Source organism: Lagopus muta, chromosome 14, assembly GCF_023343835.1.
Source record: "Lagopus muta isolate bLagMut1 chromosome 14, bLagMut1 primary, whole genome shotgun sequence".
In the NCBI taxonomy this organism is placed as follows: Eukaryota; Metazoa; Chordata; class Aves; order Galliformes; family Phasianidae; genus Lagopus; species Lagopus muta.
The window spans coordinates 4,174,800-4,198,587 of record NC_064446.1 but is presented as its reverse complement, the minus strand read 5'-3'; the positions used below and the strand labels follow the sequence as shown (position 1 = coordinate 4,198,587).

Here is a 23,788-nt window from a genome sequence, read left to right as displayed (position 1 = left end):
AAGGAAGAACAGCTAACTTCTCCTATGTCTTCTCATCTCTGGAAATATGTGCTCAGCTCCTGTGTCTGTGTGCCATATTTGCTTCCTAGTAACAGAGTGATAGCACGAGAAATTTCAGCTAAGTGAAATAATTTGATTTTGCTCCCAAATTCTATCATATCATTTCCTATGCATATCTTCTTCAATGTTGGGACCATGATTTCACCAGATTTTGCAGCAGAATACTTCAGGGAGAAGAAAAAGCCTTTAAGTGCTCTACTTTCTTTGCTCAGAACTTCCCTGGGTGTTTTGTACACTCTGTGTGGGGCAAAGCAGCATGCAGGAGCACACAGCAGGGCCCTCTGCATAGCACACGCTGACCATGGTGTGCTCAAACAAACAGCAACAGCCAGAGGTAACGAGGGAGAACTTCTGCACCACAAATACTAATTAAGTTGTTACTTACAAGTTCTTCACATCAATGATTCCTCGAAAGGCCTTTCTAGGGATTCCTTTTATCTGGTTTTCACTGAGGTCTCTGAATAAGGGAAAAGAAAAAGAAAAAGCATTTTTGTTAACAAAGGGAATGTACTTCTCAAATCTACATGACATAATGGAACAAAGCTTGCTTGGAAAAGGAGATGTTTCTGGGTCTGTTACACTGTAACACTTCCCTTTGTCTTCTTAGAGGTCTGTGGCATGAGCTGAAATAACTCTCCAACCAGAACTACCAGAGTTTGAGAGAGCAAACGTTCAGAAAATATCACTCAGATGTGCATGATGTGCACAACTCCATGATTCAGTGGCAGAGTTTCTACAGCTAAATCTCATACCTCAATATCATACCTCAACACTGCAGCCTTATAGCGTAAATAGAAATGTTCCTCATTGTGATTCTGTTAACTGCTACAACAGCATTGGCTTATCTGTGCTCAGATTATAGCCTCTGCTTTTAAATTAATATTCAGGAAAAATGTGGCAATTATTCCCTTCAATTGTTTTGCAAGTTTATGGAAAAAAAAAAGATTGATACAACACAACAAACAAACAAACAAACACAATGTGCTGTACTGTGCATTAGTGGGAATAACAAATTTTGAGCTTGTTTTAAAAACCATTTAAAATTATTTGAAAATTAAAAAATTAGCAATTCAGAATGACTTCATAGTACTTCAAATGCTATGACATGGTCCAGGTTAAATCATGACATCTGCATTGTGAGGACAGGTGGAGCACTGCAGTGCCAGTGCTGTTACATAAGCTGCAGGCAGTTGCTTTTCTCTTTAACACACTGTAAGTGTTTCAAGAGAATTTTTCAATCATGCAAACCCCTATCAGCCACAATGGGGGGAGAAGAGCAGGCACTGGGAATAGGGAGGAAAGAGACATGGAATTGGAAAGTTGGGATGCTGTCATGCTAAGGAAGAGGAGCACTCTGCTGGTGCACCATCAGCCTGGGATAGGAGGGAAGATTTTGGTTCAGTTCAGGGGGCAAAACTGGGGGAAGCGTTAAATGTAGGGAGACAAAAGGAAGGCAGAAGATGAGGAGAGAAAAATGGAAGAAACAAGCAAAGGCAGAAATGGTGGGCACAGGAATGGCTGGAGGAAAGGACCAACAACAGTGATAGCACAGGACAGGACATTATGGTGTATGTCATTTGGTGTGACTGCCACTTTGTTAAACAAACCAAGGCTTTACCCCATTTTAGGAAGGAAAAGTCTGCCTTTCTGGTTGTTGCTAGGACAGAAAGGCACTCATCCGTACCATCCACCAGATACTTTTCTGTGAGCACGTTTTGTGTTGCAGCAAGCCTCCTTTCCAGTCTCCACCAAATTGCCTTTATCAAATGAAAGGCCAGAAATCACTGCCTGTCACAAAAGCCCACATTGACACTGCAGGTCAAGATGTGTCATGCAGGGCTTTCTTCTGTTTTCCATCAGGCAGAGAGAGAAAAAGGGGACTATGTCCTTGTCATGAGACTAATTCAATTTATACCAGTCATGCAGTCTACACCAAATTCTCAAAGTAGCCACAATTGTTCATTCAGACTATCACAAACAAAAAGGTGCTGCTGGATACAAGTCTCTTTTTCAAACCAGATTAAAATTCTTTGTGACCTTCACAATTTGTTTAACACTGATCCACACCGTGACCCTTCCTTCACCTCCCCTCTTTTTCTGCCAGCAACAAAATATTAGTTCTTTAAAGACAGATCTTCTACTCAGAGAAACGATCAGGCAACCTGCAAGCACAAGAGTGGAAAGCAAGTGCATTTCAGACCTGTAGAAAGGCAGTCTTACACTGAAGACAGATTTGAGGGCAGGGAATCATTTCGGTGTGACAGTGAGGCACAGCAGGCTCTAGCCAATGGTAAAAGTGTGACAAAATTGCCTAGGGGGGCAGAAATTAGCAAGATATGGGGGCAAAAAAGCATATTAACTGCAACAGAAAGGGCTTGAAAAAGCAGAATTGCAAGTTTAAATGAAATATGCATCAAACCCACCAACAACTCAAGTTACACTTGTCCAGTATTTTACCATGCATTACTTCAAACCAGGTTTAAAGATAAATAAAAAACATATTTTTTCTAATATTATCATTATCCAAAAAGGATAATTTATATTATTGCTTTCTGCTTTCTCTCTATGCTTGGATCTCCCCCGCAGGAAGGCAAAAATAGGAGACTGGAAGAAATTTATCCATGTTCTATGACAGCCTCCTCATAAATTGTATTAATTTTATTTCCCATTTAGGCACTCTTTAGCTAACAACACTCCCTCTCTATGTCTCCAGGCCCGTGCACTGATTTCATAAATAAATGTAGCAGTCTGGAATAGGGACAGCCTGCAGGGTACTGGTGATGCAGCACGGATGAAATTCACAACTGCATGCCTCATTTTCCATAGCTGCCCTCTCACAAGTATGACTGTGGCTTTTTGAGATGGACAGGGGAAGAATTTACCTCTTCCTAACAATGTGCCAAACTTTTGTAAGCAAAACGCAAGCAGGCCCTGGGCAGGCTCAGCCCATGCCCATCCCAAAGTGTGCCAGGAGCCAGCAGGAGCTGCTTGTCCTCTGTGGTTGTTTTAGAGCTCCAGCTCTGCAATCCCTGTTCCTGCTAATAGACATAACGGGAAGCTGTCCCTGACGGTATGTAAAATAAATATTAGTTATTAATAGAAGCTGCAGAAGACCAGATAAACTCGCGTGAGGCCAAAAACGCCAAAGCAAATCAAAACAAAACATTACACAAACAGACAGAAAAGAATTGTGATATGCAAGAAGAAATAAACAATGAGTCTGAAGAAAAATAAATAAATGATGATTACCAACGTATTTCCTATTAGGGAAAGGTTTTAAACTCTGTATATCCATAACAGAAGACAAGTTCAATGCCCCTATGCGTAATGAATGGAGCCTTGAGGAGGAAATCAGTGAAACAAATCCAGCTTTAGAGAAACACACATTCCCAAAATCCTTGTTTTAGTAAGCAAGATTAGTGAGCATTGAAGGGAAGCACTTGATGTAGGGACAAAGCAAAATGTGCCATATGCCGGCAGCACCTCATGCTCACTGCTGCTCACAGAGCTTCCCCTCATACAGACAGCAGCAAGCCCAGCGCCTTGTGGATCACATGCAGGCAATCAAGGGCAGGAAAGGAAAGCTGTTTAGTGAAGACACTGTCCTCAGCTAAAGGCGTGTCTGAGTGTGCACAGCCCTCAGAAAGAAGGATGCTGGGGAAAGAAACTTGTCCTTGAAGTTCATCAGAATCTCTCCTTGGGCACTGATACCATCCTGGAGCTACAACAGGGACACCTGAAGGAGGTTCTAGAGCCAGCCCGTGGCTCCAGTGTTGCAGTCCCATGGGCACATCCCCGTCCCTGGCACAGACTCCTGCCTGCTGGGGCTGCTGGGGAGCACTGCAGCTGGGGAGGATGTCGGACCTGCAACCAGCAGCTCCCAGAGCCTGCAGTGTGTGGGGGTGGCCCCAGGGAAAGGACACATTTCAGAGGTGGGGAAGCAGAGCCAGAGACATTAGGTCTTGAAGTTTGCATTTTGTTGGGAGCCAACAAAATGGAGCAGCTGCTGCTGACATGCCCACACTGCACAGCTCAGAAGTCAATAGATATTTTAGTTTCTATTTTGACTAAAATGCTTTGGACATAGATTAACTCCCTCTGCAAGTATAATGTTGTTTTGCTAATCTTCAAATGGAAATTGCAAGAGCTTCGCTGATAGAAGGGTTGGGAAGGAAAAAACCAAAACCGTGGACATTTTCTAAGTGCCTCTGTACTCCACTACAATGCTGGGTTTGAGCTTCCTGCTTTAATGCTGCCTGCTGCATCCTAGGTGAAACATCAGCTAATACAGCAATAAAATGCACTTTTTTTTAATTTGCCAGTGACGGAACATAAGCCACTTAATTGGAACACAGAGTCTTCACTTGAACTACAGATCTAAAACGCTCAAATACCTACATTAGTACTGCTCACAAAGTTACAGTGGAACTGGGAATTAAGTGCAGCATATGAACATACAGGCTGAAAGCACTATGCTTAGGTTGTCCCTCTTTTCAAGAAAGGAACAAAAGAAAAAATAAAAAGATCCTTTGAATATTTACCAGTTATTTTCCAGATCTTTTTTGGTGTACAGATTCTGAAGTTCAAAAAGATTATTTTTAAATGAAGAACTGCCTGAAAAGCAGCTTGTCTGAGAGGTATTTATTGAGCTTGAACACCATTTTCTTATATCTCCTGCTCAAACGGGCTAAAGAACAAATCATTGTTTGGTGTTACCCAATAAAAACCCATTGCAGACTTGCCTAGAATGGCTGAAGAGCTGAAGATGTAAAACACAGTCATCAAAGGCAAATGGCTCACAGCCACAGCCCAGCTCGCACCTTTCCCAGCACACACTATTGTCTGCTGATCCCAGAATAAAGCAGAAACCTCACAGAGTTAACCATTAGCACACAGACCCAATATTCAACTAACAAATAAAGGAAAAGCTGGTCTAACTGCCATGGTTCCTCCAGGTGGCTTTCAGCCCATCCCCAGTTCAGTGGTGTCTTAGGAATCCGCCAGGGAGCTCACACAAAGCACAGCCACACGACAAACTCTGATTGATTCCACTGCACACCGCCTGAGAGCACAGCAACCAACTGCTTCCTGCAACCTCTGCCTCACACAGCAGAGTTTGCATTAGTTAGCTTTATTTTGTATAGCAAACAACGGAAAGGTATGAGTGCTGACTGTGAGTGCCAGCTACTGCCAGTGCTAAAACATACAGACCCAAGGTTCACTCCAGTCACAACATGCACAGCTCAGAAAAATGAGCATTACTTAAGCCGTGCTTGTAACTTGCTTGCAGTCTTTTACCAAACAGGATTTCTGAGTTAAAAGCATTTTAGTCTTACGCATTTATCAAAATTAAATAAAGTAGGTGTTCTTGAAACTCTGTGCACTGTTAAAGGTTAGTAACTATTCCTCAAGCCAACGTCTTTACAACCAGACTGAAGACAGAACTGCTCTGCAGAAAGGCGTGCTCTAACACAAAATGGTCACTGCAATTTGTCTCTTTGGAGTAGTTTTAATTTGAACAGTATGTTAAACACAAACTCTAAACTACAGCATTTAACTGAATTGAACAATTCCGGAGTAGGGAGTGATAGAATAATCGAGAGGAAAGAGGTATCTCTTCAAGTATCACCTAATAAAGGATAAGCAAGTTGGCTTTTTCATACAGCAAAAGCTGGAAGGAAGATAAGTTCCAGAGGGCAACAAGGGAGGGCAAAGGGACCAGTGCTTACTAAGGGACAGAATGAAACAACACGTGAAGAGAAAGACGAAACCCACAGGGGGAAAAAAAGTTAACTGAATTATAGCAAAGCCAGCACAGAATATTAATATGGGCAGAGACTTTTTGTTTTGCCATTCCCAAGGGTGTTTTGTTGTCTCCCAAAGTTTCTATTACAACTCACAGCAACTGGCAATGCCTCAAGCCAACTGCTCAGCCTAAAGCACAGCACAACCAGGATCAGAAAGACTGTAGCATAGATTCTCTTCCAATTGCTACAGATTCTTCTTGTCCATTAATAAAATGTTCCTTCAAAGATGTGAGCAGCTCAGAGCAGCTCAAAGATGCTGCAGCTCATCTGGTCACATCCTCCCACACAGCTCCAGCCACTTAGTGTCAGGAAGCAGTGGAAATGGATGTGGATCTTTCTTCTTTTTAATATGCATCTATTTGCAAAGACTGCTGTTGTTAAGAAGATGGAGTCAGGAGAGTGATCATGTATATGTATGTACCCTTGTATCATATTAAACTGTTGTTCCATTTACAGTAAAGAAAACGTTTTTAATCCTACTCTGCCAAAAGTGTGCCTGTTTTTTAATGGTTAAGATACTGTCTGATACTTCCAACAGCTAACTACTCTTCCTATCTATTAGCAATTGCCCTAGTATTTGCAAAGCATATTAGTGTTTTTCCTATCCTGTAGCTGAATTAACAATAACTGAGTCCATTGCTGAGGACAATTCAATATCTTTGAGCCCTGTAAATACGCATGACGTACTTAAGATATTTATCATCTTCCAGGTGGGAAAAGCATTGACCAAATCACCCCAGTAACAAGAACAAGCTGTGGCAAGGCCAGCGCTCACATCAGCACCTCTGCTCAGGAGGGGCCTTATGCACACTGTGAGGCAAGGATTTCTCTCCTGTGTTCAGTGTAAAAGATGGTGTTTCCCTATCATAAAGCAGCAGTTATCACTCTCTGTACAAAAGGCAAAATTTACATGCACTGCTGCCAATGGCCTACAAGGGCAGAGCTTAAGAATAACAGCATTGCACAGCATTACTCGGCTGAAACTTGACATTCCTGCTTGTTTTCTGAAGGGAAAAAATATCTTGCTGCTACTACTGCAGTAAAAGTGTGGATGTTGACAACATCCAAGTTCTGTGAAATGAGAGCAGGTCATACAGATGTTTTGTAGGTTAAGCAATTCCAGGTGAGTGTGTTTTCACTGAATGGTACAGCTGAATAGCACTTCATACCCTGGGAAGCTGCTGAGAAGATCTTTCTGGTCTGGTTTGGTTTGTTACAAAGGGAGGGAACTGAGGTGCAAAATTCCAACCATACCAGTCTTCAGTACTTCCACAGAGCCCCACACTATTGCCAAGATGCCAGAAGACAAGCACTGCAATTTCCTTGTTGGTGGGGTTGTACTGTGAGGGGACAGAAGGCAGCTCTACACCTCTGTACTTCACTGGGCACCCAAAGCCTCCTGGAGCCCAACTACACCAGAGATGGCCAAGATGGACACAGAGTATGTGAAGACAAGGACATGGGTATAGGCTATCCTAATGCAGAGGAAGGGTGCTAGCTGAGTGATTGAGGAAGGAAAAGATCTCAACAGTAGATAATCATTTTAGCATAATCCTCCTCCTCCTCCAAAACCAAATTTAAAGCCATCTGTTAAAACTATTCTTCTTTGATAGGTTCATGACTTCTGTCCTGCTGCAGTTACAAGAGTTGCTCAGCACACTGTGAAATTTTTCTACATGCTTAAGACGACAGAGAACGCACATTTGTGTACTCTCTGTGGGAAGATGAAAAAAATGCAATCCCTTCAACCAAACAAAAGCCCTCAGATTATCTAAATGAGACCCAGTGCTACATTCAGCTGTCATTGTACCCAAAACAAAACCAGAAAATTACATCCACCAGAATCCCCCTTAGCAACTATTTTCATATAATTCTAAATGAACAATAATCTATGTATCAGTGCTCATTTAAGGACAAATCTTTCCTCCCTCTTGCCATTTCCTAAATACTGACCAAATGCTGATCAGACAGTATACCGGAGGTTCTTCTTTTAAAGCCCATCGCCTTGAGACACATTAGATTTTTTCTTTTAGAAAGCAACACTTATTGTGTCTTTCAGAATGTATGCACAAAAATCAGATTGTACCTCAATATCTTTATGTTCTATTTTGATTATTCCCAGGAGTGGGGATTGACAAGCAACTGGACTCAGAGGAAGCATATGAGGATGAGATGCGCTCCTCAAGAAACACAACAGAGCTTCTAATAAATGACAGTAATGCTTCTTTATTAGCAGCATTTAATGCAGGTCTTCAGTGCTTTATTAAGCAGTATCAAGAAAATAAATCCTTTCTTTATACAGATTGGCCAATTGTTCCTGGAGACAGCATGGGACTAGAGCAAGATGCTCTGCGTTGGGGTGTGAAGAGACAGGAAAAATACTTGAAAGTCAAATACAATCAGTATCCTGTTTTACAATTTATACCTTAAGTCTTTACACACATGGTAAGATTGGACTCTCAGCAGAGAAACAGCACACACAGTTTTAACAGTGTACTTAAGAGGAATCTGTTTTGATAGATAAACCCTTTTAACTGTGGCTTTATCCAGAACCACATTTATTCATTCAAGGCACTACCAAGGTAGGGTAGGCTTTGCTCTACCCTAATGAGATTCAAGCACAGAGACACCAAAGTGGTCTTGTACACCTCCAACAGTTGGGAGCAAAGTGCTGACATCAGTTGCAGGAAAGAAATCCCATGTATTTGCAAATAAAAAACAAAAACCAGTAGGCAGTATGACCCTCTTCTGATCTCCACAGCCCAGACCTTTGCCCTTGTTTAAGCACAGTATGATTGCTTAGCAAAAGTTATTTGCAATTTACTGGAAATGGTAAATAAAAAAAAGGGGAGCCTTTACTTTCAGCAGATAAATATACGCAATCATAAAGAATAAAGCATGAGCTAGTAAAGTGTGCCAACAGGGAATAAGCGATCAAGATTTGGTGGAAGGCTTGCTCTCAAATGATCTCCTTTGACCTAATCCCACCTTTGTTAATTGAGCGTTTCTATAAATGAGTAATTTTTCACTCTTTATTGATATCCCTTGCTGACCACTTACGTTCTGGTGCACCTAAACATCACACAGCAGAATAAAAATCACTCTGATAATAGTAATTTAATCCAGGCTGAGAACCCAAACCTCAGCTACGGAAACAGATTATTTGCATAGGAGCAGGCAGCAATTGCAGGTGTGAAGGTGTAGGCTGTATTTGTTACAAACTTCTCCAGAAAGAGGCCAACTATTTAATTTGTTTGCATAATCAACACAAGCATTTCTTTGTCTATAAAAATAATAAAAATTAAACCGTCTATAGACAGTAAAACCAACTACAGTGATATTTCATTCACTCTGGTGAGGTAGAAGTGAATTGCAAATTATTTGAATGCACTGCAGTGAGAAAAAGCAACGTTCTGGTATAGCTAAGTCCTGGTTATCACAACATTATAATTCTGTGGTAAAAAGCATACCTGTGTAAGAGGGGTATGCTAATGCTCTAGCTGTAATAGTTTTCAAAATTAAATTATAATACTGGGCCAGTAACATTTACTGCAGAGATACTCAGCAGTCTGTACTCCATTAACAGCTACAGAAGCCCTAAACAATGGAGAAAACAGTTTTACACATCTTGTCCCTTCTTTCACAATATTTTAGCTTCTATTGTGACTCCATGACTCCACATTTATATATCTTTCCTTCTATGAATAGTTTAATCCCCGAAAGCCACCATGAAACACTGCAGATGTAAGAAGATACGCTTCAGACTGATTTGTATCCTTAATTCATTTTCCTATGTGGATATGATATTTAGATTTATTAGACCAAGATGTAATACCATAAAGCGGTTAACTCTACTGGGGATATTCATGTAAGACACACCTGTTTAAGCAATCCTCGCATCTCCCTTTTACAGTAGGCTCCTCATACCCACAAGCTATTCAATTATTTCCGAGCAGATCTGCCCTGACCATCACAGCTGCATGATATTTCCAAACCTCATTCTGCTACTTTATACATACATAAAAGAAACGATTCACTGAAGCATAACCAAATCACTTCTTTTTTGAAAGGCTGAAGAGCCAAAGCACCTTCAGGAGCCCCCTGTCATGTACAGAAATTTTATCATTCAATACTGCCAGGTTTTAAAAAAAGTAATCTAAACAGAAGACAGATTTTGTATATACAGAAAATAAAATCTAAGTTTGCTAGTAGAATGAGCACGCTAGTTAATGTGACGTAGCACTAAGCCCAATTAACTTTTCAGCTTACAAACACGCGTAGAAGAATAAAGTTCTCCAAAATAAACTGAATTTGTAATCGCGACACCCATCTGATGGAGTGCTTTGTTACTTCAGTGTTCTGGCAGACCACCTACCACAGATCTGAGGCATTACCGAAGAGAAGGTTAAAACCAGGAGAATTCACAAGATGTAACAGTCTCCCTAAAACTTCACTGCCACTTACAAGCAAGTCTGTATAAGTTAAGAAGTGAGTTCTGCGAGTCCAATTGAACCCTGCACTCTGAAATCATAGAATCATAGAATGGCTTGGGTTGGAAGGAACCCCAAGCCATTCCATATCTCATACTAGACCAGGTTGCCCAGTGGCCCATTCAGCCTGGTCTTGAACACCTTCAGGGATGGGGCATCCATAACATCTCTTGGCAGCCTGTGCCAGGACCTCACTACTCTCTGTAAAGAACTTCCCCCTGACATCCAATATAAAACTTTCCTCATTAAGCTTAAAACCATTTCCCCTTGTCCTATCACTATTTACCGAAGTAAAAAGTCTCAGATCTTCCTTTGAAAACAGATTCATCGTGTGACTCCAAAACACAGAAAATACTCATAGGGAGATGTGGGCATTTCCCTGTGTTTAAGATTAACCCATAAAGATTCTTGTGGTATGTTGGGAGCTTTATCCCTGAAGAAGACAAGGAACAAGGGCACTACTCTGATTCATCAGCAAATGCCTCGCTTCACTGATCAAGAGAGTTGATTTGCATAAAGCCACTTCCAAAAATGAACTTGGCTTTCCTCTGAGTCACTGCCAAGCATGTTACTGAATTCCAGATCAACAATGTCAGCTCAGAAAATTAAATTAAATTTAAGAAAAGCTGATAGCAGGCTGGAAAGAGGGAGAAGGGCTCCTTGCACGACAGACTCCAAAGGGAAGCAACAAAAAGTCTGCACATTGTTTGTTTAGCTCTGAAGCACTCTCAAATCAAAGGATGTAAAATTCCAGAGTGATTTGACTTCATTGCTGCTGGGAAGCATGATGACTTCCTCTCAAGTCCACTGCAGTTGTTTGAGTCTTTGAAAGAAACCGTGTGGCAACATGTCTTGTAATTATTCTAACGTTTCTTCAATTTATGACCCAGCTGTTCAACTACTTCAACAAGCTTTTAAAAAACAAGTGGCCCTCAGGTGTCATGAATACATAACGCCAAGAACACAGTGATTGGCAGGAGCACTATTGATGGTAAAGATGCATGCTTTACCTTGAAAATTCAATGCCACTTTTGGAACAAGCCACATACAAATGACCAGATAGAGAACTTGCACTGCCTAGGCAGTGGAAAACTGTATTTGCGGCTTCAGATGGTGTACTGCATTCAAATCATCACTGTAAGGTGAACAGCGCATGCGATAATGATAGAGCATGGCATTTTTAAAATTTTCCTATTTTTACTTTTATTTTCCATTTCTTGTTTCATGGATATGACCAACTTTCTGGCCAAGAAATGGGCATCTACAATTATTATTTTGAATAAGATCAATGCACACCACCAAAGTGGGAAAAAGAATCAATTAACAACTCAGAAGCAAACCGACTGCACAAGAAGCTCTGAAATTGAACACTGAACAAGGACAGATACTATCTTGTATAATAGTTGTTCTACACTACACCTTCTTGCATGTTTTAAATAATTTATGATTTCTCCTTAAATCTTGCATTTGATACTATAAAACTGGAAAGTTTTACATATGATGCAAATAGTTGTATCTTATCAAATAACAAATTTAACTCAATTTTACAGCTTGGAAAGTTTACATTCTAGTACCATTTCCTCACATCATTACTTCCAGATGCACAGACATAAGAACAACAATCAAGAGGCAGAATCTAGAAGTCAGTCAAGACACACATCAATTTCTTCACTGTAGTTCCATACACACAGGTTGGGTTTGCTTTGGTTTTACTCCACATCAGATGCAATCGCCTTTTCTGAAAGCAGTTTATTTCTGGAAAGAAAAGCCTAAACACTGAGGAACTATGTCTAACCCAGAAAGGAGATTTCCAGCTGAACCTATCCCACCCTGTTAAGCTTATATGATTATGATATGGATTATGTACAACTATAGTACACATGGTTTCAATATTGTTTCTAGCTTGGACTCTTTATTCAGTCTTTCTAAATCATATAACAAAAGAATGATATGAATAAAGAAAGACAAAACAGAGTAAATGGATGGAATGTATTACCAGTACTTTACCAAAAACAGTAATATAGCATAAGCATAGTTTTATATCGAATTAAATAATTAGAATTTTCATCTGTAACATGAGTAGTGGAGCATAGAATTCATTAAAATAGAGAAGAGACTATTCCTTCAGCTTTTCCACTGTGTCTGGTAATTAGAAATATTTTAACCAAGTGAGAAATCATCACAGTAAAACTCCAGTGCCCTGTTGCACTCTACCAGAACTACTCTTACAGATTGCTGCAGTAACTTCTGCACTTTAATCCACGTGCTACCTCCCTGCATTAGGGTCTGCATCAGGATTTTGCTCAGTTCACAGCACAGATAGCATCTCTCATAGAACACTCACAGACTGGCCTCCCTCTGACATCCCCCATTCAGATGCCGAGCCCGTGTTATGTTCACAAGGCATTCAGAAACCAGCTCCTGCTCAGCAGCAACTGCCTGTCAGTTTGGCTCAGTTAGGTTGGCAAAAATAAGAAGGAAGGCCCAAAGAAATATGTAGGGTATATAGTCTAACTCCCTCACATTTAACTCGTTATCTTCAAACTGACCTCGAGAAGCACAAGGAATGTGCCCAGAGCTGGCACAGTGCATGGGCAAGAGCACATGCAGCTGCCCACCTCTGCACCAAGGCTGACTGTTTTGCCTCATTGCTCCTGCTAAATCGGGGCTAACAGTTTCATAGCATCATGGAATGGCTTGGGATGGAAGGGACCTTGAAGATCACCCATTTCCACCCCCCTGCCACCCACTAGGATCAGGCTGCCCGAGACCCCATCCTCATCTTGAAAACCTCCAGGGATGGGCAGTTTCACTCAGAACAACTTCCAAGCTAATTGAATAATCTATTAATAGTGAATTAATATTTTTTCCCCTTTTTGTCACTAACTCGGTGCACAAATCCTGCAGAGGATGCATTGGGAGTTTCTGTGTAGCTGAGACTTCCATACCGCAATCATCTTTGGCGAGATAACATAAAATTTCAGAGCACATAGTTAATGTTCAAATGGCAGAATATATTGATTCTCTGCCCATCCCCTAGTATCTTAAGTTTACCCAGAAGACTATTTTATTTAATTAACTTGGTGCTTTATTAATATAAATATTCCACTATTGATCATAAGAGAAGCTGACGCATGTTTGAGTCAGGCATACATCAGATCCATTTAATGGAGCTCCACTTAGAAGAGTAGTTGGCTCTAAATCAAGGTAAATGGTAGCAAGTGCTCCTCTGGGATGACAGGGCTTAGCTGAATCTATAACATTTTTACGGAGCTGGTTTTTTTAAAAGCAGAAAGCGTATGGAAATTAGATATGAAAATGGTCTCTCCTTGCACGTATCAATTAAGCATGTCAATACCTTAATTAAATTGCTCAACTTAATGAGATTTATACCAATGAATACGTTTTATAGTTATAATAGCTTTTTTGGCTACTGTTCAAGATGTCAAATAAATTGTGAAAAGAGGATTAAAAAAGTAGTAATTGACATTCTGAACTGAAGCCAGTATTTTTTTCTCTCATTTTTTTTCTTCATTCATGTGATTTTGGAGAACATATAAATAAAGTAATGAACCCTGTAATAGCTTTGCTTTTAAAAATGTCTTCCTTTTCCAGTTCTAATCCTTCTTATCAAATTCTCTAAGTAGCACACCACTTGAATTAAGAAGCACTTCAACCTAAATGACTGTACATCTTTTTCCCCTTTCAGGCTCACTATTATTCTTATCCTCTGAGTTTGAAAGAAATAAAACATTTCTATCCAGGCATGTAGTTACTGTAAAGACTTCTTTACTGAATGGCAGCAGAATGCCTGGTGGTGCATGGATCCTACCCTGCAAATAGCAGTGACTTCTGCTCTTACCCTGGACTTCTTTTAATTTTGCATGGGACATCTCTGACCAAACACAACTTGCTAAAATCTGGACCATACCTGAAGTGCTGAAACATCAGAAAATTTATTTTGGAGAAGAATCTGTTCCAGTCCTTTAACTCTTCACAGAGCTCTAACTTGCAATTGCAGGTACCAATAAAATATATATTAAACGTTTTAAACAAAATTCTAACTCACTGCTTTTATAACATATCTCCAAAAAGAAAACTATATTCAATGTGCAAGCTGCCTCCTCAGGTCTCAGTGGCCTCTCTGGTTTCCTAATTAAAAGGAAATGTAAGTAATGTTGATCAGAAACAACCACTGTATTGCAAGCCCTAGAGCATTGAGCTCCAATCTGCAGGTTTCCAGCTCAGAAGTACAAAAATATACAACACGACCTTAGAAAAAGATATAACCAAAGCAAACGTCTTCTGCAGTTAGAAAGATGGACAACTTTCAACTAGGGAATAAAGAAATTATGGGATGCTGCAATTCCTGGCATAATTATTGGCTCTGTCCTAAATGCCCTTTTGCAACCTTGGCAAAGTCATCATACGTCCCAGTGATTCAGTTCTCTGGTATATGGCAAGGGGCACATACCTTTATCGTGAGGTGTACCCAACTCCCGTGTAAAAGTGCATGTGTATTTCCAAGTGAAAAGTGCTACAAAAATGCCAGTAATTGCTAGCAGACTGCTCCAGCAGGGCTGCAAGGTGACCAGGCAACACAAAAAGCCACTTCCTTTGCTAAGAGCAGACTAATGAGAAAGTTCTGTTGATGTGTGTTCCTATCATTGCCTGGTAACAGATACAGAAATACTGAAGATAGCAAAAAAGCACTGGGGGAGGGTGGGGGAGGGGGGGTTGGAGAAGGCACACATACAAAAATCTAAGTAAAGTACCAGCATTTCTTGCTTTTTTTTTTTTATTTTAAATAAAAAATTATGACTAGCTTAAGTCTTTGAATAATTCTGGTTTCAGGTTTCTGTATGTTACACTCCTGTTGGCAGCTTTTGCCAACACTTGGTTTTGCAGAAGCCCATACTGAATTGCAATTAAAAATCAAGTACCATTTGAGAGCATTCATTCAGAAAAAAGAAATGTAGCAGCCCTATTTTTCTGTTAACCATCACTCTCCTTAAAGCCAGCTTCCTCAGTCCTTCCTCACTCCAAAGCTACCAATAGTATTTTAAATGATTCACTTGAACAACAGTAAGAGACATGCATTACAACTGCTTTGACTTTATTTCTTACCCTTATTAAATGTCTCTCTGTAATGTCAATCTAATTTTTCTCCTTTGTCAAACCATTAAATCAATTTCTTTAGCTGAATTCCACAGCAGTATCTTCTGTGACAGTGAAGGATAAACTCCTTGATATAAATCAATTTTTTAGGTTAAAAAAATAATAAGAATGATGGCTAAAATGTCAAGGAAGAACTAATCTGTACAAGCCTTATCCTAGCTCACTCCACTATTCTTACAAATATTTACAGGCTGCTCTGAAAGTAATGCCTCCTATTTATTTCCATGGAAACAACAAAAGATACAAAGAGTACAACAACACTATTTGGTAAAGCAAATTCTCTGCTACAAAGCACTATTTTATCAACAGTCACCGTCATTAGCTCTGCAATTTCACCAGCAATGAACAAGAGCCTGCATGCTGTGCCCATAAACCAGCAAAGCTGACCCACTGTTGCTGTCACCACTGCTGAAATGCACCCCTCAGCCCTCACCGTGCTCATCTCCACTGTTTGGTCTCCACAAATGTTCAGCAAGCATCCATGAATGTCCACAGGTGCCAATTTTTCTGCAGGGAGGAATTCAGTTCCACCCCTGTGCTTCATCTGCACTTCCATGTCAGACACATTTGTATCAGCCTGCCCCTCCGCTGCCATCTGTCACACAGCAACACAACGTAATGGAGTATTGGTGGGAAGGTTCAGCCTCTGCTGCCATCCCACCAGCATCTGCCTGTACTGTTGTGGGCCAACAGGATAAAATAGGGGGCATTACTTTTAGAACAGCCCTCAAACATTGTAAACTGATTTTCAGTTGGCTAACGCAAGCAGGATTTTCTGTCTTTACAGTAATGTTTATGACATATCACAGTACCATTATTTAAGTGAGATACTAAATAATTGCTTATTTCATTTCTTAGTTAGGGTACCTGCTGTTTTCTTTATGCAGTTGATCAACAACCATTTGTTTTCTGTTAAAATTACATTATTCCAGTTAGATTGTTCTGTTACAACCTAAACACCCAAGCAAACCATTTCATTGCAGCTTCTTATACCTTTACTGCAGTAGTCAACAGGCACAGCTAAAGATATGCTATATTAATTCCTTATTAATTTCTAACTTTCTATCTAATAGATTATATTTCAGGAAAAAATAACCCACTGCAGTCAGCTGGTGGCCTAAGCAACACAGAATCACAGAACTGTAGATGTTGGAAGGGACCTCCAGAGATCATCGAGTCCAACCCCCCTGCCAAAGCAGGTTCCCTACAGCAGGTCGGCATCCAGGCAGGTCTTGAACATCTCCAGAGAAGGAGACTCCACCACCTCCCTGGGCAGCCTGTTCCAGTGCTCCGTCACCTCACTGTAAAGAAGTTCTTGCGCACATTTGTGCGGAACTTCCTATGCTGCAGTTTCCAGCCGTTTCCCCTTGTCCTGTCTCCACTCACCACTGAAAAGAGTCCGGCCTCGCCATTCTGCCCCCCACACCTTAGATATTTATAGACCTGGATCAGGTCCCCTCTCAGTCTTCTCAAGGCTAAACAGACCCAGCTCACTCAACCTTTCCTCATAGGAGAGATGCTCCAGGCCCTTCACCATCTTTGTGGCCCTCCGCTGGACTCTTTCCAAGAGATCCCTGTCTTTTTTGTACTGGGGAGCCCAGAACTGGACGCAGTGCTCCAGATGAGGCTTTAGCAGGGCAGAGTAGAGGGGGAGGATCACCTCCTTTGACCTGCTGGCCACGCTCTTTTTAATGCACCCCAGGATGCCATTGGCCTTTTTGGCCACAAGGGCACACTGCTGGCTCATGGCCAACCTGTCATCCACCAGGACACCCAGGTCCCTTTCCGCAGAGCTCCCCTCCAGCAGCTCATCCCCCAACCTGTACCGGTGCATGGAATTATTCCTCCCCAGATGCAAGACTCTACACTTGCTTTTGTTAAACCTCATCTGGTTTTTTTCTGCCCAGCTCTCCAGCCTGTCCAGGTCTTGCTGAATGGCAGCACGGCCTTCAGGCATGTCAGCCAATCCTCCCAACTTCATATCATCAGCAAACTTGCTGAGGGTGGCCACTATCCCCTCATCAAGGTCATTGATGAAGTTGTTGAACAAGACCGGAAGACACATTACAACAGAAAAAAGCTGACGCCCTGTCAGTGATCTGTTGCAACATCTCTATAAGCACTCTCTTCATTACTGTATTATATGAAGGTGTACAAGCCCACATTGTTCTACACCTCACCAGAAGTCAGAGTGCAGTATTAGAAATGCCATATGCTGCTGTTTACTTTAAGGTGACTTCGCTTTCTCTATTGATGAAGAGAAACTTTCTGATAATCTACTTGCCCAGCTGAATGCAAAACTTAACAAATGACCAAAATTCATCATTTGCCATTACATGTGCCAAAAGCACCAGAGTTGGTGAGCTATCCTGTTGCTGGAGGTTTGGGGCAAGTCAAAAAAAAAGGCAAAACTTTCTTTCATACCATTTTTATATAATACAATTCATGTTTTAGAAAGGTAAATATAGATATATTTTGTTAATGTAATGCTTGAATTGGATCCCTAATATATCACTTCAAACGCTGCTTCCCAAACTCAGACCATGCAGATTCAATATTCAGAAGTCCTTTCTTTTCTTTTCATCTGCACTGATTCCTAGGGAAAGCTAGAACTGAGGAAATAGTGAAACAGAATATAAAAAGCAATGCGTTTCACGTAACTTTTAAACAGGTATTTATTTCCCATGTTTTCCATTCACCAAGTCTAAAAATCAGCATTGGTTTCAAGTTAGGAAGTACTACAAAGTGAAGTTGAAAACCCCTGATAATTAGTGAAGTGTTCCACATGTACATAATAATGGAGGGGATTTGACTGGTTATGGAAGAGTAAAATTCATTTCTCTTCACAGCATTGAGCCTAAGCCAGCTACCTCATTTCTTATCAGATACACCGTGTTCTTCTTGGAAAAGGATGCATAAAGAGGTACATGTTTTCAAAACAAAGCAGACCATCTAATCAAAAGACCTTATGCAGAACCAAACCATCAGCCATCAGTCATCCCTAATAAGAAAGTCACATTAGAGCATTTCAATGTTTGACTGATTATACACAGTCATTTGAGAGAGTGGGTTTGCTTGTTGTTTTTTGTTGTTGCTGTTGTTTGTTGATGTTTCTTTTTTAACCTCAGCGCTAATGAGACCCAAGATTTGGGTAACTGACTCCAACTCACAGAAACTACAGAATCAAAGCTGGAATGCCCTAATGAGCACATTTTCCCATTACTAGAGAAGTTGCTCTGGATTTTTCTTTTTTCTTTTATTTAAAAAAAAAAAAGAAAGAAAGAAAAGAAAGAAAAAAGGCATAGCTTTTATGGGCAATTTAAATGGTGGACATGACCTCACTGTGAAACTCAATTACTTAGATTTCATAATACTTGATGCCAATATCAGAAAGGAAATGTCATCCACTAATGACAAGTTGCAGGAAACGCAGTTTTGTCGTAACACTGAAATCCACTATTGTCACTTGCTGCAGAAGCATCTAAAGAACTTTGGAGAAGAATCTGTTCCAGTCTGTCAAACACGTCACAATGCTCTCACTTGTAATTGCAAGCATCAGCAATTGATTAAAAAATACTGATCTGTTGCTATTAAAACAGATCTAGAAACAGAAAATGATACTCAGTTTGCAAGCTGCTTCCCCAGATCTCGCTGCCTTCCCAGTACCCCAATCTCATGTCTCTCAACAACTCTGCTGCAGTAAACTCTAAATTAAGAGCTTGGAAAGGAATGTTTTAATTTTATATCCAAAGGCCAAAGTAAATTTACTTTAAAATTGGGCTTACCACGCACTCTGAAAACAAAAACAACAACAAAAAACCGTTCTTCAAATAAAACAGAATTGCAGCTTTAATTATTACTTTCAGATTCACAAAATGAAGATGTATATTCTAGTTCAAATGCCACATTATTAATAAAAATGTACTTAGCAAGGGAAAATAAAGAATATGTATCTCGTTGTTGTGAATGTATTTACATTTAAAATAAGGATGTTTCTTCAAAGCTAAGTGTGTTATTATACAGAAGGCAAAGCCTCTAATATATGAAATGTTGGCATATAGCAGTCTATTATTATTTCATTCTAACTGTGGTTCTCTAGGCTGAAAGAAAACATTAAAAATATTGCCTATAACCAAGAAAATAGCTTTAATGCATAACAATACCAAATATGTCCTTTTTAGACAAATCAGATAATCTGAATGAGCCAAGGATGCTTACAGTCAATGTCTATCGGATAAGGGGATGATTTAATTCTTACAAATGTAAGATGGAAGAGGAGATTGCACAAATAAGCTCCACCTCCACCGTGGGTCCGGTCACAGCATGTGCCAGAGATTTTCTCCATGTATGACATGAGTTGTTAAAGCCTTTCCCACCTGTGTCAGAAAGAGTAGCAATGTTTTAAGGGCGCCCATTCTACCAGAACCTGCATGGCACGTCTAGAATGTGGACAGCAATTTTTATTTCCTACTTACAATGGGAACTTTCAGCATTCAAAACGGAGGCAGTTGTGTAAGCACAGTCTTAGTCAATATGCAGTATATTCCAAGCAACTTAAAATTCAACTTGTCAATTGTTTTTGAGAGAATTATTAAAAGAAACTGCCAAATACCAGACAGACACATCTGGGTGTTACTGACATCCTTCCTTCAACAACACCTAGGGATAAGCAGAAAATCCCATCTGCAGATTGGGCTCTTTCCATGAAAGAAGGCTGAGGCAAGCGGCCCCCCCAGGAGCTGCCTTATAGCCAGCCTGCCTCATCCCACACCTGTGGGGATGATGGGGTCAGCTTGATTTAATGGCAAAGGAAGTTGAGCCTCATTTTCAAAATCATGCTTCCTTTCTTTCATGCAAATGATTGTTTTTCAGCTGAATTTACATTAAAAAATAGCATTTATCCAAAACAATCTTTGAAATCTCCATCCAAGGCTCAATGAAATCTTAGTGTTGAGGTTTTTTTACTAATATTTTTACCACCTGTTTAGTAGCATGTGCACATTTTTCCCAGTGTACTTTTTGCAGCTTCTGAACCAGTAAGAGTCTTCTTCCACGTCTTTATTCCAGCGTGGGCTCCAGCTCTCCTAAATCCCATCAGTCAGACAGTATCTCTATGTTCCTCTCTGGTTGCCCTTCCCTGCCTCCATGCCTTTATGATTCTTTTTCTCATATGAGTTTTGTCACAAGCTCCTTATTCCCACTTACTGCCCTTGCATAAATTCCAGCTCTCTAGATAGAAAATTTGAGCTTGGAGAAGACGAATCCTGAATCAACACACTTCTAGCGACACTAAATGTCACCTGGAACCAGTCTGAAATCTTTTTATTAACTGGAGTTTAAATGTTTTATTGTATTTTATTTCTTGATAATGTCTCCTTATGACAGTAGTCAACTAAATTCCTTATGTGAATAGACAAACAGGTTTTGTCCTCTTCACTGTGGAGAATTACAAATTTTGGCTTGCACTGTACCAATGAGAGGTGACAAGGTGAGAGGAAGGAAGAAGGGAAGTAGGAATCCAACACCTGTAAACTGAAAAACTTTCCAAAGCAGTCCCACTGCTGGTAGTGTCACTCCTTCCTCTCATCTTACTGGAACTACAAAGCAGTAGCAGTGCCATGGCAGATCCCAACACAGCATGGAGCAGTGGGTCTGTGCTCATCTGCGTATATGCATCATTTACTACACTCAGCAAAAGCACTACTGACTGCCCTTCATTACTGCTAATGGAATCTCAAGGTCAATGACCAGTCATAGACATCTATTCTAAATAAAATGTATTGAAGACATGCTGCCCAATGTCTTTCATGTTGGTTTCTGGTGAAACTAGGAGTGTCAGAAACCCAGTGGACTTTTCAAGATAAAGATATTATCAGCTCTATGGATTTAGATTTTAATCTGCCTCAATTAAGCGTACCCACTAAGATTATAAATTTCCTGTGTGCTACTCATAGTCTGTAACATGTTTTATCAGTATTCATTTTCTCTCCCCCATGGTCACGGTACTCCCACGTGTTGGTCTTCTATCATGTGTATGCATTAAGACTCTGGTGGGAGCAGAGGTATTATAACAGCACTGTAACACTCTTTGGCATTTTGATATTAATGAATATATATTCTGTAAGTTTAGTTTGCATGTCTCTCCCTCTTCACACAGAACAGCTGTAAGTCATTAAGAACCGCACAGTTCTCCTCAAACGGAATAAATAACATTTGAATTCAGAGAGATAGAAGGCAGACATATGGACAGAGAAAGTAAAAGGAAACAAAGCAACAACAAAAATTTACCTAACATTTCTGCTCAGCTGCTGCACTGGACAGACTTGGGGCATCAGCAGTGAGCAGCGCATCCTGTGCTCCAGCACAGGAACTCAACTCAGGGTCCTTGCAAGCACTGGTTTTGATGACATACGAAATGAACCGTTCTCTTAAATATTTCAGAACTTCCTGTTACTGTAGAGAAGAAATGATTTTCTGTAAGGCAGGGAAGGAGGAAGAACTGAACAGGGCTACAGGACTACAGAATTATGTGCTTTCTACCCTAGAAAAAAGCAGTATGAGAAGAAATTTTTGTGACAAACAGAAACTACATCATATTAAGTAGCTATCAAAGGCAATTAACAAGAGTGATTTTCCCTTCAAAAAAAAAGATACCTTTTATTAATAAACTCTCAGCTCCGGAGAAGGGAAGCAGAGGAGTGGGATAGCACTGAATGGATCCTCTGATGGAGCACGAAGCCACTACAGCTGACACTGCCAGCTCAAGAACAAATTAGGAAGAGAAACTTTACCAATGCCAGAAGACTAGATGAGGAAAAAGACTGGATTACAAAAAGAAAAGAAGGCAAGTCCTAGAAATAGATGGAGGGAAAAAAATCTCAGTACTACCTGCATTTCTGACTGGTCAGTCAGCCCAGCTGTAGGCTGACACATTGCTTAAGGCATTCATAGAGAGGGCACCAGGTTACACATGCAGTACTTTCTGTGCTACCACCATAGAAAACTACTGGCATAGTTCTTTTTGCTCAACTGAAAGCCAAATAGCAATCTGCAAGCAGAGAGCACAACACAGTGTGATAATCCAGAGGACATACACAGCCTGGAGTTATACCTCATTGCTCACCTGTCAAATTGCAGCCCTTCTGGTGGAAGCTACAAGCAAACCAAATAGCCTTTTTGTAGTCATTATCTTTACTCCTTATACTTGTTTATCCCAAGGTCTGTTACATTTGTGCTCCTGGCTTTTGATCACTGTGATAAACAATTCTGTATAATGCATTTCTTCATGATCATATTACTTTCCTCTACATTATATTCAGAAGCCTGACCTGTTTGGGTTACGCTCAGAGTGTCAGCAATTGCATAAGGATTTATAACTTCCCCTAGAACTGTAAGTTATAGCAGAGGGATTTACGGCTTCCCCAAACAGAATACTGAAGCTGCTTTATTCATACTGCAGATCTGCAAAGTTCTCTTCACTGCTTTTTTTCCCCTTTCCTTCAGTGTAAGAGGGAAACTTCTTCCAACAATAGAATGTAAAAATACTGCTTTTAAAGATGTTTTGAAAATGGTGTTATTTCACCCTCTAGATGGGAAAAGATTAAAAAAAAAAAGATCAGAGAAATGCATGTTTTCAGTTGGCCGAATAATTTTTACAGAGCAAGAACTCCAGCCATACTGTATTGGTAGAGGTTTGTTTCGACGATAAGGGTTAATTTTATTGGAGCTTGCACAAGCATATTGTTTTCTTCAAGTGAGCTAGATTAGCCAGATGCCAAGCTGATACAATAAACAGCCATGCCAAATCTAATGAATTAAGAGAAAGACAACCACATGACGAAATTTTCACATGAAATCAGGTGATGACAGGAAAGAAAAATTAAGATATGTTAAAATACATAAAATAGTTCAATATTCGAGTCACAGAGAGACTCCAAACATGAGAACTGATATGCTGCTGCCTTTATCATATCTATGCATTTTAGCCTACGAAGTCAAAAATACTTTACTTTCTCATGGAAGCAGTGTCTTTAAATAAATTGGCATAGGAGTAAACATCCCAACACAAGGGATCCTGTTTCTGCCGAAGGATCCCAATGAATGACAAGATTAATGAAAATGTTATCGTACCATTTCTTAGAACAAAATTCTGCATTTAACTGCTTTGCTGTGTGCTTAATGCTCATATCCAACTGGCCTACAGAGAGTTCTTGATTACAGGCAAAAGAAGAGCAGAAAAGGGATGCTCGGGCT

The 23,788-nt window shown here is 40.2% G+C and overlaps 1 protein-coding gene across 7 annotated transcripts in view; it reads right to left on the bottom strand.

Moving 5' to 3' along the window:
- SLIT3 (slit guidance ligand 3) overlaps positions 1-23,788 on the bottom strand; it is a 513,774-nt gene that overhangs the window by 226,202 nt on the left and 263,784 nt on the right. For all 7 annotated transcript variants that reach the window (XM_048960347.1, XM_048960350.1, XM_048960348.1 and 4 more), the window contains one exon: positions 446-517. In XM_048960347.1, the coding sequence (XP_048816304.1) occupies positions 446-517 (72 nt within the window). The remainder of the gene's footprint in view (positions 1-445; positions 518-23,788) is intronic.